General features: G+C 44.2%; 1 protein-coding gene across 3 annotated transcripts in view; it reads right to left on the bottom strand.

Moving 5' to 3' along the window:
• ARHGAP31 (Rho GTPase activating protein 31) overlaps positions 1-18627 on the bottom strand; it is a 129241-nt gene that overhangs the window by 30009 nt on the left and 80605 nt on the right. For all 3 annotated transcript variants that reach the window (XM_061395809.1, XM_061395731.1, XM_061395658.1), the window contains exons 4-8: positions 16405-16487; positions 15133-15240; positions 14307-14449; positions 10096-10294; positions 5744-5868 (exon numbers count right to left, since the gene is read on the bottom strand). In XM_061395809.1, coding sequence (XP_061251793.1) covers positions 5744-5868; positions 10096-10294; positions 14307-14449; positions 15133-15240; positions 16405-16487 — 658 coding nt within the window. The remainder of the gene's footprint in view (positions 1-5743; positions 5869-10095; positions 10295-14306; positions 14450-15132; positions 15241-16404; positions 16488-18627) is intronic.

Below are 18627 nucleotides of genomic sequence, written 5' to 3'. Positions count from 1 at the left end.
GTGGTAGTTTGAACATTCTTTGACATTGCCCTTCTTTGGGATTGGAATGAAAACTGACCTTTTACAGTCCTGTGGCCACTGCTGAGTTGTCCAAATTTGCTGGCATGTAGAGTGCAGCACTTTCACAGCATCATCTTTTAGGATTTGAAATGGCTCAATTGGAATTCCATCACCTCCACTAGCTTTGTTCATAGTGATGCTTCCTAAGGCCCACTTGACTTCACATTCCAGGATGTCTGGCTCTAGGTGAGTGACCACACCATCGTGGTTATTTGGGTCATGACAATCTTTTTGTATAGTTCTGTGTAGTCTTGCCACCTCTTCTTAATATCTTCTACTTCTGTTAGATCCATACCATTTCTGTCCTTATTGTGCCCATTTTTGCATGAAATTTCCCTTGGTATCTCTAATTTTCTTGAAGAGATCACTAGTCTTTCCCATTCTATTGTTTTCCTCTATTTCTTTGCATTGATCACTGAGGAAGGCTTTCTTATCTCTCCATGCTATTCTTTGGAACTCTGCATTCAGATGAATGTATCTTTCCTTTTCTCATTTGCCTTTAGCTTCTCTTCCTTTCTCAGCTATTTGTAAGGCCTCCTCTGACAACCATTTTGCCTTTCTTTTCCTTGGGGATGGTCTTGATCCCTGCCTCCTGTATCATGTCAGGAACATCTGTCCATAATTCTTCAGGCACTCTGTCTATCAGATCTTATCCCTTGAATCTATTTGTCACTTCCACTGTATAAACGTAAGGGATTTGCTGTATGTAGGTCATACCTGAATGGTGTAGTGGTTTTCCCTACTTTCTTCAATTTAGGTCTGAATTTTACAGTAAGGAGTTCATGATCTGAGCCACAATCGGCTCCTGGTCTTTTCACTAACTGTATAGAGCTTCTCCATCTTTGGGTGCAAAGAATATAATCAATCTGATTTTGGTATCGAAAATCTGGTGATGTCCATGTGTAGAGTTTTCTCTTGTGTTGTTGGAAGAGGGTGTTTGCTATGACCAGTGCGTTCTCTTGGTAAAACTCTGTTAGCCTTTTCCCTGCTTCATTTTGTACTCCAAGGCCAAGGTTGCCTGTTACTCCAGGTATCTCTTGACTTCCAACTTTTCCATTCCAGTCCCCTCTGATGAAAAGAACATCTTTTTTGGGTGTTAGTTCTAGAAGGTCTTGTAGGTCTTCATAGAACTGTTCAACTTCAGCTTCTTCAGCAGTACTGGTTGGGGCATAGAGACTGTGATATTGAATGGTTTGCCTTGGAAACAAACAGAGATCATCCTGTCGTTTTTTGAGATTGCATCCAAGTACTGCATTTCAGACTCTTTTGTTGACTATGAGGGCTACTCCATTTCTTCTAAGGGATTCTTGCCCACAGTAGTAGATATAATGATAATCTGAATTAAATTCACCCGTTCCAGTCCATTTTTGTTCACTCTTGCCATCTCCTGTTTGACCACTTCTAATTTACCTTGATTCATGGACCTAACATTCCAGGTTCCTATGCAATATTGCTCTTTAGTATCTCCTATTTCTGTTCCATTTTTCTAAACATGGTTAAACATCCCTTCACCTGCACCCCCTCCCCACAAAAAACTCCAGTACTATAAACATGGTGAATCAACTTTTAAAATGTTCTTAATTATGAAACTTAAAAAAAAGAGATTTAAAAATTATTTAAATATGTTAATTCACTGTTTCCTTTTTTCACAAGTATATTTCAACAAATAATGAGGCTACTACAGGGTTATGACCACCCCCTATTCTCCCCCACGCAGTCTTTAATTTCTAGGGTTTCAACAACACTCTTCTGGTGAAACATGGCCACTCAGACAATAGTCAAGGTCACAGAGAGCTATTTATATTGATATTGATGGTTCTTTAATTTCACCTCTGCACCTCATCAAAAGCCAGCCAGTTTGATGAACTATTTCTGACTAGCTTGTTCATGAGATAGCAGTGGTTTTCAACTGTGGGTGCATATCAGAATCTCCTGGGGAGCTTTTAAAAAGTTACCAATACTCTGACTTTATCACAGTCTTCCTGATGCAGAGCTGCTGTGGGTGTGAACCACATCCTGTGGGTGATTCTGAGGTGCACCTGAGCTGAGGAGCCGGCCAGGGACATCCTGTACATTCTATGAATTTACCACTGTTTGATCCAGCACCTGGAGCTTCTTCCTTTCGAAAACCACACGGGGGTGGAAATCTTCCTAAGTCACGATCAAAGCAAATCATTTATTCTATTTTTATTCAACTGTTTTGTTCTTTTAACTTTTTGGTACTTGGTGAACCTCTTACATTGTGGCACTAATTCTGTAACTGAAGTTCTCTCTGATGTGCTTCAGCAAATCTATTATTAGATCAGGAATTTCTTGCCAGGTACACCGCTTAAATTCTCCTTTGAGAATCCTAACTTCTGACTTGTATCTGGCCTCCCATACCTACGGCAACCTGTCCTCTTCACCTGACCATCTTGCCATTTTGTGAAATACATTTTCCCCCATATAATGGATATTACAGATGGCTACCCAGAATCCATTTCCCTTCTCCTTCTCACAGAGCCCTGTCCAGCTTGGGGGTACCTCATTCCTCACCCAATGGGTGTAATGCCATTCCTCATGCCAGTGATTGGTTCAGGAGTCCAGTCCTAAGCTGGTCAGCACAGAGCACTCCTGGCCATAACGATCAACCCATGTGACTAATGAAGGCTACTATTGTGGGGTGGGAGGTGGGGAGGGCGACAGACACTTAATGGGAGGTTCTGGGAAAGAAGGGTCCCTGTACCAAGAAGCAAGCTACCAGAAATGATGTTCTTTCTCCTTCTGGTCATAATGATAGTCAAAGGTAAAACCTAGAACTATGAATACTATACCCACTTTGTTGCTGCAAAGGGAGCCAGTCTGAGGATAAAGCTGACCTTCAGAGGAGGGCATAGCTGAGGAAAACATGGAGAAATGGAAACACAGCCATTGGACTAAATCGTCCCTGAAGCTTTCCCTACATCTGGGTGGTCCCAATAAGTTACCTCCTTGCAGAAGCCAAGAGAGTTGGATTTGCTCTTACTTGAGCTGAAACCAAGCTTCCCAGGTGGTGCAGTGGTAAAGAATCTACCTGCTAATGCAGGAGACGCAGATGTGGGTTCAATCTCTGGTTCGGGAAGACCCCCTGAAGTAGGAAATGACAATTTGCTCCAGTATTCTTGCCTGGAAAATTCCATGGACAGAGGAGCCTGGCGGACTACAGTCCATGGGGTCCACGGAGTTGGACACAACTGAGCACGCACACACAGCCTAAACCACTGAACCCACTGTACCTGGTGAAATCCCTCATTACTCCAGTAGGACAATGTGATGACTTCTAACATCTGTGCTTTATGATCCCTTGGCTCACAATTATAACCAGTGTTGAGGAAGCTTCTTAAAGATATTCTCTAAATTTCCTCTACAGATATTAGTTTTTTCCCAAAAAATCTTTATTGTTAAGAATTTCAAACATTCAGAACTGTTGAAGACCTCTAAACCTACCATCTAGGTTCACATTTTGCCATGTTTGTTTCATCTATTTCTAATCTATTTATCTACCTACATACTTATATCTTACAGAATCATTTGAAAGTGAGTTTGAATATTTTGACACTTCATCTTTAAATACTTAACTTTAGCATAAGAGTCGGACACGACTGATCGACTTCACTTTGACTTTTTCATTTTCATGCATTGGAGAAGGAAATGGCAACCCACTCCAGTGTTCTTGCCTAGAGAATCCCAGGGATGGGGGAGCCTGGTGGGCTGCTGTCTATGAGGTCGCACAGGGTCGGACACGACTGAAGCGACTTAGCAGCAGCAGCAACATGTCTCGTAAGCACCAGCAAACTATGAAAATTTACTGTTTTTAATTTCATCTAAAATCTAGCCTATTTGTCCTCAAAATTATCTTTTGTAGCCCTTAAACAAATTTTTTTTAAATTTATTTTTGCTGCACTGTGTCTTTATTGCTGCATGTGGATTTTCTCTAGTTTTGGCGAGCAGGGGCCACTCTTCGTCGTGGTGTGGAGGCCTCTCACTGTGGTGGCTTCCCTGGATGCCGAGCACGTGCTCCAGAGTGTGGGCTTCAGTAGTCGTGGCACACAGGCTTAGTTGCTCTGCAGCACGTGGGATATTCCTGGACCAGGGATCTAACTCATGTTCCCTGCATTGGCAGGTGGATCTTAACCACTGGACAACCCGGGAAGCCCTGTAGTATTTTTTATTTTTTCACACTAAGATTCAATCAAGGTTTGCTCATTGCATTTGTAAGTTTACCTTTTACTACTTGTTTTCATAACTATTGCTCTCATTTTTAAAAAATCATGCTTTCAGTCTATAACACTAAATGCCACTGTGGCAAATTCTTTGGCCTTCCCTTTCTGAAACAATATTCAGCTTGATTGATTATATTCCCCATTTTATAGTGGTTCCCTTGGTTCCCTCCTGCATCAGTTCTACTTACTACTCAGATATAATTTTCACAGGGCAGCATCCTTATTTGAATGTCAGATCTTCCTTACAGTAAAGTTCATTAATAAATGTAGAAAGAATGATGAAAATGGAAAATTACCATATGGTAAATACCATAGTTATAACTGTTATAGGCAAGAACCACTGATGGATATTAAAATTCATGGATGAAAGTATGATAAGGAAAAGGATATTTGCATGGTCTGAAAGTATCTCCCACAAGACACTTATTAATTGCAAAGGAAAAAAATAGTAAGTTCACAGGAACAAACCTTGTAGACAGCACTTTAACCGAGTGATCAAAGTTGACATCACCAACAATAAAACACTGACCTCATGGGCCCTCTGATATGACGCACTGTGACAGGCACAGCATTTGTAACCTCAATCTAACCATGAGAAAACATCAGACAATCCCAAACTGAGGTATATTCTACAAAATAAATGGCCAAAACTCTTCCAAAGTGTCAAAGTCAGAAAGATGGAGGAGCTGCCTAGGTTGGAAGATTTAGGAAGCATGACATTTAAATGCAGTGTGGGTTCCTGGACTAGATTCTGGCCCCGTGGGGCCTGGACATTAGTAGGACAAAGGGCCCAATACAAATAACATCTGTAAATTATTTAATAGTATTACATAGATATTAACATTATGGTTTTGATCATTGTATTACAGTTATTTAATACATTAGCTTTTGGGGAAGCTGCATGAAGGGTATATAGATTCTCTGTGTACTATTTTTGAAAAATTTTTGTAAATCCAAAATTATTTAAAAAAGAAACACTGGACTTCCAAGGTGGTGAGTGGTTGGGAACCCACCTGTTAAGGCAGGGGACACGGGTTCCATCCATGCTCTGGGAAGACCCCACACACCTCAAGAGCAATGAGGCCCATGCACCGCAACTACTGAGCTTATGCTCTAAGCCCACGTGCCATGACTACTGAAGCCCTCACACCTAGAGCAAGGGCTCTGCAACAAGAGAAGCCACTGCGATGAAAAGCCAGTGCACCGCAACGAAGAGCAGCACCTGCCCACTGCAATAGAGAAAAGCCCGGGTAAAGAAGACCCAGTGCAGCCAAAAATAAATAAATAAACTTAGTAAGAAACAAAAAAGGCTCTTCAGTTAATTTATAAGTTTCTCTTCTAGGATTAGTGAGCTTGACCTAATCAAACCAAAGACTTAAGAAACAGAACTAAAAATATATATTTATATCTCTCTTATGAACATAACCATTGTTGATTCTTACCTGAGAGCCTCTGTCCTCTCACAAATACACTCCCGTTTCTACTCAGCTTTGATTTGGAGTCTGATCCAGAACGTCCCAGGTTAAATATTGATTTCCACTTCTTGGATTTACTGGAGAGCTTTCTTCTAAAAGAGCCAAGCCACAGCGGGTAAGTTGGGTAACTAGCCATTTCAATGGGACTCTGAACTATAGAAGGAATATCCCAAACATGTTCTTAGTTATGAATGATTCTGACATGGCAAGAAATTCTTTTAAAAAATCCAAGCTGAGCCTGACTCTCACCCTGTCCAAGGATGCCCTTGATGACCAAGCCAGGTTTTCATGAGTCAGAGTGAAGGATCACATTTTTCAGAGGTGCTATTAAAAGCAGGAAAGTGAAACTGGCTTAATCATGTTTAACTCTTTGTGACCCCATGGACTGTAGCCCACCAGGCTCCTCAGGCCATGGAATTCTCCAGGCCAGAATACTGGAGTGGGTTGCCATTTCCTCCTCCAGGGGATCTTCCTGACCCAAGGACTGAACCCAGGCCTCCCACACTGAAGGCAGATTCTTTACCATTTGAGCCACGAGGGAAGCCCATTAAAAGCAGGGGTTGGCAGCAAACAGAGGCAGGGGTTGGTGCGAGACTCAGAGGTCACAAGCAACCACAGTTCTGGGAATTCTGGTAGAAATTCTGATGAACACTTTTCTCCTGGGTTTTCAAAGACATCTATTTCTTACGGGAGTAAACACTAAAGACCAGAGACCTCAGTCCTTTTTTGCTCCCTGCACTGCAGCCACACTTCTGGGACATACACAGATGAGGAGAAGGCTAGGGAAGACTTCAGTGGGCTGGACAGGGGGTGGATGAGAGAGCAACTTAGAAGACAGCCTGGCCCCGGAGAGCTGCAGACTGCTGGGTGTGGTCAGTGGCCACGGCAGAGAAACGCAGACGGTGGCCAGTGTCTCTGGCTTTGTCTCTTATTTCCCTGATGAAGCAGGGATAGTTGAGTGCTAGACTGAAAACGAAGAAAGTAGGGAAAACCACTACACCATTCAGGTATGACCTAAAGCAAATCCCTTACGATTATACAGCAGAAGTGAGAAATAGATTCAAGGGATAAGATATGATAGACGGAGTACCTGAAGAATTACGGACGGAGGTTCATGACATTGTTCAGGAGGCAGGGAGCAAGACCACCCCCAATAAAAAGAACTGCAAAAAGGCAGAATGGTTGTGTGAGGAGGCCTTACAAATAGCAGTGAAAAGAAGAGAAGCAAAAGGCAAAGGAGAAAAGGAAAGATATGCCCATTTGAATGCAGAGTTCCAAAGAATAGCATGGAGAGATAAGAAAGCCTTCCTCAGTGATCAATGCAAAGAAACAGAGGAAAACAATAGAATGGGAAAGACTAGCAATCTCTTCAAGAAAATTTGAGATACCAAGGGAACATTTCATGCAAAGATGGGCACAATAAAGGACAGAAATGGTATGGACCTAACAGAAGCAGAAGATATTAAGAAGAGGTGGCAAGACTACACAGAAGAACTATACAAAAAAGATCTTCATAACCCAGATAATCACAACGGTGTGAGGCTTCACCTAGAGCCAGACATCCTGGAATGTTAAGTCACATGGGCCTTAGGAAGCATCACTACAAACAAAGCTAGTGGAGGTGATGGAATTCCAGTTGAGCTATTTCAAATGCTAAAAATGATGTTGTGAAAGTGCTACACTCAATATGCCAGCAAATATGGAAAACACAGCAGAGGCCACAGGACTGGAAGAGGTCAGTTTTCATTCTAATCCCAAAGAAAGGCAATACCAAAGAATCTTCAAACTACCACACAATTGCACTCATCTCACACACTAGCAAAGTAATACTTAAAATTCTCCAAGCCAGGCTTCAGCAATACATGAACTGTGAACTTCCGGATGTTCAAGCTGGATTTAGAAAAGGCAGAGGAACCAGAGATCAAATTATCATCATCTGTTGGATCATCGAAAACGCAAAAGAGTTCCAGAAAAACATCTGCTGCTGCTTTATTGACTATGCCAAAGCCTTTGACTGTGTGGATCGCAACAAACTGAAAAATTCTTCAAGAGATGGGAATAACAGACCACCTGACCTGCCTCCTGAGAAATCTGTATGCAGGTCAGGAGCAAGTTAGAACTGGATATGGGACAACAGACTGGTTCCAAATAGGAAAAGGAGTATGTCAAGGCTGTATATTGTCACCCTGCTTATTTAACTTCTATGCAGAGTACATCATGAGAAACACTGGGCTGGATGAAGCACAATATGAAATCAAGATTGCTGGGAGAAATATCAATAACCTCAGATATGCAGATGACACCACCCTTACGGAAGAAAGCAAAGAACTAAAGAGCCTCTAGATGAAAGTGAAAGAGGAGAGTGAAAAAGTTGGCTTAAAACCCAGCTTTCAGAAAACTAAGATCTTGGGATCTGGCCCCATCACTTCATGGCAAATAGATGGGGAAACAGTGGAAACAGTGGCTGACTTTATTTTTCTGGGTTCCAAAATCACTGCAGATGGTGACTGCAGCCATGAAATTAAAAGACGCTTACTCCTTGGAAGGAAAGTTATGACCAACCTAGATAGCATATTAAAAAGCAGAAACATTACTTTGTCAACAAAGGTCTGTCTAGTCAAAGCTATGGTTTTTCCAGTAGTCATGCATGGATGTGAGAGTTGGACTATAAAGAAAGCTGAGCGCCAAAGAATTGATGCTTTTGAACTGTGGTGTTGGAGAAGACTCTTGAGAGTCCCTTGGACAGCAAGGAGATCCAACCAGTCCATCCTAATGGAAATCAGTCCTGAATATTCATTGGAAGGACTGATGCTGAAGCTGAAACTCCAATACTTTGGCCACCTGATGTGAAGAGCTGACTCATTTGAAAAGACCCTGATGCTGGGAAAGATGCTGGGAGAGAAGGGGACGATAGAGGATGAGATGGTTGGATGGCATCACCAACTTAATGGACATGAGTTTGAGTAAGCTTCAGGAGTTGGTGATGGACAGGGAGGCCTGGCGTGCTGCAGTCCACGGGGTCACAAAGAGTCAGACACGACTGAGCGCCTGAACTGAACTGAACTCAGATGGGGCCCAGAGGACCTGCTGCCACCAGAGGTCACCACAGAGACCTTGCTGGGCTCTGGCTGGCCTAGCCATTATATTTCATAAAGTTCTGGGATGAAACCCTGGCACCTGTGGGCTCCACAGAGGACGTCTTCTCCACAAGGTTCTCAAAGAACACATGCTTCTACCATCAGCGATAGACCTGCAGTGCTTCGTGGTTTCTGTCGGATCTAGCCTAATGTTGTCAAGCACTTGGCCTTGAGCCTATACCTTGAGGCATGGTGCACCCCAGGTGTGGCTGACAGCACAGGAAAGGTATACTTGATTGTCCTTCAGAGCTATCCTTCTTCCTGATCCCTGGATAAAAGTGTCATCCTCCAGGGATTTGGGGGGAGGGGCAGTGCCAGGAAATGGAGTGTTTCCCGCCAGGTGAGATCCAGTCACCCTTCCCAGGCACCTAGCGCGCTCTCCCTCCCCAGAGGGAAATAGCCGTGCCATCATGTGGAGGACACTGATGAGAGGTCTGAGGGTTCTACTTTTACACCTCCTTTCACTGACCAAACAGCAAGGACGATACTCTGCAACAAAAAGATTGCCTTCCGGCTCCTCCACTTACTGTCTGCCTAGAATTTAGGACTCTTGCTTCCATAACCGAGGAATGTGTGGAGACCAGGGTTACAACAGAAGAAACGAAAAGGAGAGTGAGGAAAGACGTGAGTGAAAATGGTGTTTGTTTTGTTTTTGCAGGGAAGGGAAGGCTCTGACAGGTAAGAGAGGAGGAACAGAAGCCAGGATGCATGTCCTCAAGCGCCGTGTCCTCCAGAGTTTTCAGCCCAGAGTGGTGCTTTGTCAACTTGTCCTCCGTCCATCGCCACGCCTTTTATAATGTGCCATGAAGGCGCAGGGTGGGAGGAGGCAGCAAATTTTTCTGTTTAGCAACTTTCCTTTTGAAAACATCAAGGCTATTTTGTCTAAGCTAGGAAATAAGGGATTTTAGTTATGATTCTTGACACCTATGAGCCCTATCCCCACCATAGTACTAGGGATCTCTGGTGGGAGATCAAGGTCTCAAAGACTTTGGGGCAGTGAGGGAATGCACATTGGTGGATGTCGTGGCATCAGCTCCCATCTCTTCTGGAAGGCCGCCTTACCCCCCAAACCAGATCACAACCCCAGTCCATGCTGCCATTATAGCCCTGAGACTCTAACCACTTCCTCCTCTGTCCCCTGCCACCCAAACATCTCCCAGAATTTGAAAGAAGGCCACTTACTTGTTGTCTGGTAACTCAAGGACAGTGTGGAAGAGGGTGCCCATGGGAGGGACAATCTCGGGCAGGCTATTCTCTCTTCTTTCCTTCCTGGCAGGATGATTAGTAGCCAGGCTCCGGGCCTGAGCTTCCTCCAGACTCACCAACTTCATGGGCAGGGAGAGGGCGGGCAGAGTCAGGCTCTTCATGATAGGCCGGTTTTCTGTAAAGAGAAGAGAAGAGCTCATAGACCTCCTGGGAGTGGATCTGTTCACCAGTTCCAGCCAGATGCCTGCAGCCACAGCTCCTCCATTCCTGACCTCCTGGCAGGGGCTTCTCTTGGGCATAGTGGGGTCTGTGGCAAAGACTACATATAGGAATGTGATAGCAATCCTGGCCAGCCCAGCCAGAGGGCACACAGAGGCTTCAGAAGGTAACCTGCATTCCTGTACTTTTCAGAGACAGACTATTCATTCATTCACGCAACAACATATTGAGCACTTCATGTGTGCCAGAGTAACAGCTAAGGGTATTTGCCCCTGGGTACTGCCTAGTCCTTTGGTCAGGTGAGAATGTGTGTTCAGCCACAGAGGAGGTCTCACTCAGCTAGGGTGGGGATGAGATTACCTCTTCTCTTGGCAACCCACTCCAGTATTCTTGCCTAGAAAATCCCATGGACAGAGGAGCCTGGTAGGCTACAGTCCATGGGGTCTCGAAGAATCGGACACGACTGAACGACTTCACTTTCACTTTTCACTTTCATGCATTGGAGAAGGGAATGGCAACCCACTCCAGTGTTCTTGCCTGGAGAATCCCAGGGACGACAGAGCCTGGTAGGCTGCCGTCTATGGGGTTGCAGAGAGTCGGACACGACTGAAGTGACTTAGCAGCAGCTGCAGCTGGAAAACATGGCCTCTAAGGCAATTTAAGGTTGGAGGTCCATACAGTCAAAGCTATGGGTTTTTCCAGTAGTCATATACAGATATGAGAGCTGGATCATAAATAAGGCTGAGGGCTGAAGAATGCTTTTGAACTGTGGTGCTAGAGAAGGCTCTTGAGAGTCCCTTGGACTGCAAGGAGATCAAACCAGCCAATCCTAAAGGAAATCAGCCCTGAATATTCATTGGAAGGACTGATGCTGAAGCTAAAGCTCCAATACTCTGGCCACCTGATGCGAAGAGCCGACTCACTGGAAAAGACCCTGATGCTGGCAAAGAGTGAGGGCAGGAAGAGAAGGGGGCAGCAGAGGGTGAGACAGTTAAATAAATAGTATCGCTGACTCAATAGACATGAATATAAGCAAACTCTAGGAGATGGTGAAGGATAGGGCAGCCTGCCATGCAGTCCATGGGGTCACAAAGAGTTTGCTACGAATGACTTAGTGACTGAACAACGACAACAAATGACTTATTCCATTTTGTGTAAACGTTCAGTATGGTACCGAAGTCAATAAGAATTCAGAACATTTAAGTGGAATGCACTGAATAATATGTATTAGAGGCAGTCAAGAGTTAAAGGCTCAGAGGAAACTAAATTTCAATATGTGGGACAAAAGCTGATTAAGGCAATGGTCATAAAAAAGACAGGCATTTCCAGGGTGGAATTAGGAACACCCTTAACACTAACAGTCATGGGTGGAATTTGCTGTCAAGAAGAACATTTCCCAAAGTCATAATTCTCTACAATGGTTTATTTATTTGTTTTCCTATTTTTTTTTTTTTTTTTCCCCTCCCAGAGGCATCACTGGGTAAGGAAAAAGCACAGGCTGGAAAATTTAGGTTCCATGTTCAGTCCTACCAGTTGCTAAGCTTTTCTGGTTCTCCGGTTCTTCATGTATAAAATAAGGTTGATAACTTTAGGATGGTTGTTGTGATAAGGCAATGAGATGATATGTGTGGAGGGCCTGCCATAGTTCCTGGCATACAGTGAGTCCCCAGTGAATTACTGGTTGATTCAAAAGGATGAATGAATGAAAGCATACTATTTCTCATTCCCAGGTGGTGCTAGTGGTAAAGAACCCACTGGAGACATAAGAGTTGTGGGTTCAATCCCTGGATTGGGAAGATCCCCTGGAGAAGGCAATGGCAGCCCATTCCAGTATTCTCGCCTGAAGGATCCCATGGACAGAGAAGCCTGGCAAGCTACAGTCCATGGGGTCGCAAAGAGTCAGACAAGACTGAAGAAACTTAGCACAAAATGCAAGGTAAAATAAAGATATAAAAAACGTCAGCCATTCCTAGGTATATAGTCAAGACAATTAAAAACACACGTTCACACAGAAACTTGTACATGACTGTTCACAGCAGCATTGTAATAACCAAAAAGCAGAAACAACCCAAATGTCCATCAACTGATAAGTGGATACATAAAATATGGTATATCCATACAATGGAATATCATTCAGCTATTAAAAAAATGAAATGCTGATCTATGAGAACATGTGCTAAGTGAAAGAAGTAGGTCATTAAAAGCCATGTATTGTATGATCCCCCTTATATGAAATGTGCAAAAGAAGCAAAATCCATAGAAACAGGAAGCAGATGACTGGTTGCCAGACTCTGGTGGGAAGGGAGGACAAAATGTGGAGTGACTATTTTACTGGGTATGGGGTTTCTTTCTGGAGTGATGAAAACATCCTGGAATTAGACAGTGGTGATGGTTGAACAATTCTGTGAATACACTAAAAACCACTGAAATGCACACTATAAAATGATTAAAGCGGTGAATTTTATGGTATGTGAATTTTAAAAGAAAGATCATAAACCACATAGAGGACAGGATGGGGGTAAGAATTATTATACCAGGAATCAAAATTTGATATTAATTGCAATTGATTACTTTGATGGTTATAATTGATTTTCCCAAGCTTATTAGCCAAGCTAGAAAAGAATGCTTTGATCAGCTCATACAAATATTTTGAAGATATAGTTCTAACACACACTGGTTCTTGAGGTATGGACCCTAGCCAGTAGCAGCAGCATCACCTGGAAACTTGTTAGAAATACAGATTTTCAGCAGCACTCCAGACAAGCTGAATCAGAAATTCTGGGTATGAGGTCCAGTAAACTGTGTTTCAACAAGCCTTCCCAGTCATGTGATGTATGCTAATGCTGGAAATGGTACCCTCACACAAATGGTAGTTATCAGGTTTACTGATCAGCTGGATTTTTTATTTTTACAAATTAGGCTCATATGAGTTCGAGCAGCATAAACCAATACCAATGCATTCCTGGGGTTCATTATGTTATCATGAGGACTGGAACATCATGAATTGCATCTCATTACATCCAACCTGGAACAGCTAACTGTTTCTCACATATAGTGGGTTTCAATGCTAGCTAGTCTCTACATACATGCACCCACAAACACACACCCACTGCAGTATGCCCACTGTCCAGGGCAGGGCAGAACAAAGCAAGTGCTCAAGAAACGCTTGCAAGAAAGACAAATACTATATGATACCACTTACACGTGGGATCTAAAAAATAGTACAAATGACGTTATTTATAAAACAGAAACAGACTCATAGAGATAGAAAACAAACTTATGGTTACCTAAGGGGAAGTGGAGGAGGGATAAACCGGGAACATGGTATTACACAGATACACACTACCATATGTAAAATAGACAATAAGGATTCAGGGTGTAGCACAGAGAACTACATTCAATATCTTATAATAAACTATAATGGGAAAGAACCAAAAAAAGAATACAGGTGTGTGTATATGTGTAAATGGAACAAACACAATATTGTAAATCAATTATATTTCAATTTAAAAAAGAAATGCTTGCAAAGAGAAGGCATTCTGAATATAAATACAAGCATGAACAGGATGCTTCTTAACTCACTCACTTAAGCCTTCTGCAATATCATACTGGAAGTAAAAATAAAAGCTAATAGTTGGGGGGATATTGCCAGTGCCTCTAGATAACAACTGGAAGAGTTTAAGAACTCACTAAAAATAACAGAACAGTATTCAAAGTCACCACACCATGTTCATGGGATAGGCCATGTATGCAACTGATCAGAAACATACTAGAGCCACATCTGCACACACCACACCTTTGCCGCATAGCCACACATGTACATACACATGATCCTCAGACACTGACACACAGTGTTGTCAGCCGACACACATAGCTGACACTGAGAGCTAGATCCCAGCCCACTCGAACTTATTCTCGGATCCCGTGCCTCGGGCAAAGAAGAAGTGGATGCCAGGAGGAGTCATTACCATCATTCTCCAGTGACCCGGGGGTACCGTTGTTAAAGATTTGATCCACATGATTCAGTATGAATTCAATCACCACCTGCTGGACCCGGACTGCAAGGAAGGCTGCATCTCCATTGCAACCAGTGGCTTCAATTTCTTTAGATCTGAACAGCAGAAGAAACACATTCAGTGAATGAGTCTGCCCTACCTACTGAAGCATAAGTGGGGAGCCAGTGGGCCTTTTGCACAGGCCCTAATTTCTAAATGTATACAGCTTGTTAATTTGTATTAATATAACTATTTAAGATCAATCGAAGAGACGCTTCAAAGGTTGTGAAGCCCAACACACTGGACAGATTGGAAACAGTCACCAGGCACTATAAACTGCAAAGCTATAAACACTGTATTACTCAATATATAGGAATTGATTTTGTTTTTTTCATAGGATCTCCTTCAAGCTCCAAAGAATTGTTCTAAGGGCAGGTCATCATTTACAAAGTCATGTGAAGCAGCTAATTCAGGTTCTAGCTAGCTAGGACCCCACCAAAACCAACAAAAGCCAAGGAACCCCAAAGACCCAGAAAGACCTTTCCAGGAAATTATAACATACAGGTCTATCACACTGGCCACATCATGGCTGTAGCCAGAATATACTTCTGGGTTCCAGAGTTTCCAAGGTTAGCAGGCAAGGGCTGTTAAAATCACCTTTAATTCCCCTGTGTGACAAATAACCACTTAGCCAAAGGTTTGTCTAGCAGAGGGGCTCAGTTTTGAAGAATCCAGGTTTCGTGTGAATCGGGGGCTGCTTGGAGCCCACTGGGGCAGTGAGGTGAGGGCAGGTGGTCACCTGAGGAGGTTGGGTGCCCACACCAGGGCCAGGTTCCTGGCATGCATGTTGGTCTTGCTGCTGAAGGATGCGATGTGGGCCAGGTGTCGAATCAGGTATTCCAAGGTCCTGTAACAGTTCATTGAAGAAAAAAAAAAAAAAGTAGGAAACTTCAAAGTCTGTGTGAAACCTGATATCTGGAGATAATTTCTAAGGTTGAGTTAAGAGATTCTAAATACGTCTATTTCATGAATTTTAGAAGGCTATCAGGAAGATATCAAGATAGATGGAAGTAATTTTCTTGGCCCTAGGAGCACTGGCCATGGGTGGGGAGGAGACAGTCTCGACAGAAGTCAGCTGAGGATGCTAGTGCAGTCAGAGATGGATCCCGGGACTCACAGTGCTCGGAGCCTGTGCCTCCTGTCACCGAGGGCAGCATGGCCTCCACACAGTCTTGAAACTGGCCCTCATCTCGGCTTTTATTGTAATTCTTTCAGCTATGGGCACCCTTGTACTGGTTAAGGAACTCATTTGGTGGATGAATAACATCTGTTATTGCTGGGATGTTCTTATACCACATCAAAATCTGCCCTCTTATAAAGACCTGGCTAGGTTTAAGAACCACTGGGATTCCCTGGTGGCTCGGATGGTAAAGAATCTGCCTATGATGCTGGGAGACTGGAGTTTGATCCCTGAATAGGGAAGATCCCCTGGAGAAGAGAAAGACAATCCACTCTAGTATTCTCGTCTGGAGAATTCCATGGACAGAGGAGCCTGGTGGGCTATAGTCCATAGGGTCACAAAGAGTCGAACATGACTGAGTGACTTTCATAGGGACAGGTGGCACAGTTAGGGACTAGACTGTGAGAAGGAGAGAGGATGAAATGATGAAGGGCTAGTATTGATAAGCATACAGAGACATCAGTCAGCCAAATGCTTAAGAGTGATAGTCAAACCCTGTTTAGAAACCATCTTGGTTTCCACTGATTTGGTTAAGCTATGAACCTGGCTAAGAATCTAGATCTCTGTGAGACTGGCCTGTGCAATCAGAAATGATTCTTATGGGACTCTGAGGTGTACTCTGAAAGTAATTTAGACATGGGCTGTCCCTTCCTGCCAGGGTGTCTGGTCAGGCACCAACACACTCTGATACAACTGACCTGTTCGCCTACCTCAACCTACCCCAGAAAGCCACTGTCCACTGAATTTGTCCCCTTTTATGATGCCAGCCTGCATCTGTGGTATTAACATCACATTGAGAGACTGTGAATTTCTTTTACCAAGAATTCTTACCTGTAATGGGATGGAGGGAGCTCCTGGATAACATTTTGGATTCGGGCCAGTTGGCCTTCTTCCGGGCAATGAGACACCGCCTCCTGTGGACAAGAAATGAAACAATCTGGTGAGCGCTCAAGAAGGGGACACCCCCCTGGATCTGTGGGGTTTATTCAGGCTTCTGGTACTCCAGTCTCCCAACCACGCCTAGAGACCATCCTTCCAGGAGGCACACTTTTCTAGAAAAAACAAACCACTAAAATCTCCGAGGGTTCATGATGGAAAGTGTCTAACAACGTGGGCACACAGCTCTGTGTCCTCAGATGGTGGATAGGCGTCTGGTAAAGATGGTATGGAATCTTGGGTGTGTTCTGCATGGCAGACAGAGTCCTCACACTGGGAGACAGAAACAGGGACAGAGATCGAGAGAGGTGGAGATGACAGGGTGGCTGCCTGTTTATTCAGCCAGCTGTCTTTTTGGGTGCAAACAGCCACTTCCATCTAGCCTGAGACTTTCCTGTGGCCAGGCAGCCTGTCGTTGATTCCAGGAAGTGGGGACCACGTGAAGACGTGCTTTCTCAGCAGGATAAGAGCTTTGTCCCTGAGACCCGGTGGCCTTGTCCGGACTTGCTCTCTGGTTGTTTCCTGTGTGGGTATGTGGTTCCCAGCTCAGCCCAGGCCCTCAAGAGAGGCAAGGGCTGCAGTACATGCAGTGTGATTCCAGGCCTGCCTGGGGCTCCTGCACAACACAGGTGTCCCCGACAGATTCCCCTATACCCCGTCCTGTGAATCTGTCCTGCCTGTGCTCAGGCTCAAGGGCCCCTCCCAGTGGCTGAGTACTCAAGACTGCCCGCATGGGAGCGGTACCTGAGTTCAAGGTCAGTAGTCACATCTTTTTTTTTTTTTTCACTACATTATAGTTTACTACACTAAAAATGCACAAATCTGCTACAGCTTCCCGAGTCTTTTCATATGCATAATAACCGTGTAACCCCACTCAGATAGACACTTTAAAAGGGCTCAACTATTGGCTCCATTTTCCTAAGTGGGACATCATACCAGAGTTTTGGCCACCAACTTGTTTTTGTTTGACTTTTTTATTTAACTGAAGTAAAGCATTCACAGAAGCTAACCATTTTCAAAGGCAATAAAAAAATCAATATGTGGGGAAACTCTACTTCATTTCCTACTCAGAAGTGGGGAGAAACTCGGGGCTCAGAGGGTCACAGTTGTCTCAGTCTTCTGCTGGGTTTGCAAGCCTCAAAATGGAGCTGGCATAAATATGATTTCTGTCGCAATTCTTGCTTTTTGAGACGTGCAGATGTAGAGGGTGAGGACCAGAATGGAGCCTGGAGAAAGCACCTGATACCTCTGCCCTCTTCCTGGGCTCTGTCATTTAGGAAACAGATTTGTGGGGGAGATCCTGATTCTCAAGACAGGGAGAATCTCATAAAGCGAGTGAAGGGAGAGAGCCTCAAAGGAGGGGTGAAGGAATGAGGCGTGGACCCTCCTATGTTCTATCCTGTGAAGGGCGGGGTGGAGGAGGGGCGGGGGCCCTCTCTTCCTCTCTTGGCAAAGAGAGGACGAGCTTTGCAAAGCTTTACACCCACCCCCCTCCCAAGCGCCTACCCCACCCCCACTTTCTATAAGTGTGTCTTAGGAAGAAAGGTGTAGGTCAATTTAACAGCGTTCATGGAAAGTTCCTTTAATATTTTAGGAAGCTGTTAGTCACCTCTGTTCCGAGAGACTAGGCGGGCTCACCCCTGCTGCCTGCAGGTCCCATATGGGATCATTTTATTATTCACAGCCTCTCCCCTTTGCACCCCAACCCTATTTGGAAGCTCTCTAGATCTTCATTGTTCTCCCAGAGGGTCTGCTCCCTGCAAAGCTATTTTTCCATCTCTTTGTGTTCCCACATTAGGACAGCAGAGTCCATCACTGGGGAATTGAAACTTTGCCCATCCCAATCTTTTGCCTAAAAGAGAAGTTCACTCAACATTACCCAAGACAATCTTGCTGACGGTTAAACTTTAAAAAATCCAGGTTGAATCTGTGAACATTTGTTCTCTTCCAGTCAGTGTCAAGAAGACCAGCTTCATGAACTCTGAGGACTCGGGCGCGGGCTGGTCTCCCATCCCCTCTGGCCAGGCCCAGGCTCTGGTTTCCTCTGCTTACCTGAACAGCTCCTTAGCCCCTGCGCTCGGGCAGCCCTATCCCCAGGATGGATGAGCAACAGGGTCT

Source organism: Bos javanicus, chromosome 1 (assembly GCF_032452875.1).
Source record: "Bos javanicus breed banteng chromosome 1, ARS-OSU_banteng_1.0, whole genome shotgun sequence".
In the NCBI taxonomy this organism is placed as follows: domain Eukaryota; kingdom Metazoa; phylum Chordata; class Mammalia; order Artiodactyla; family Bovidae; genus Bos; species Bos javanicus.
Note: the sequence above shows the minus strand (reverse complement) of the source record. Positions and strands in the feature narration are given on the sequence as shown.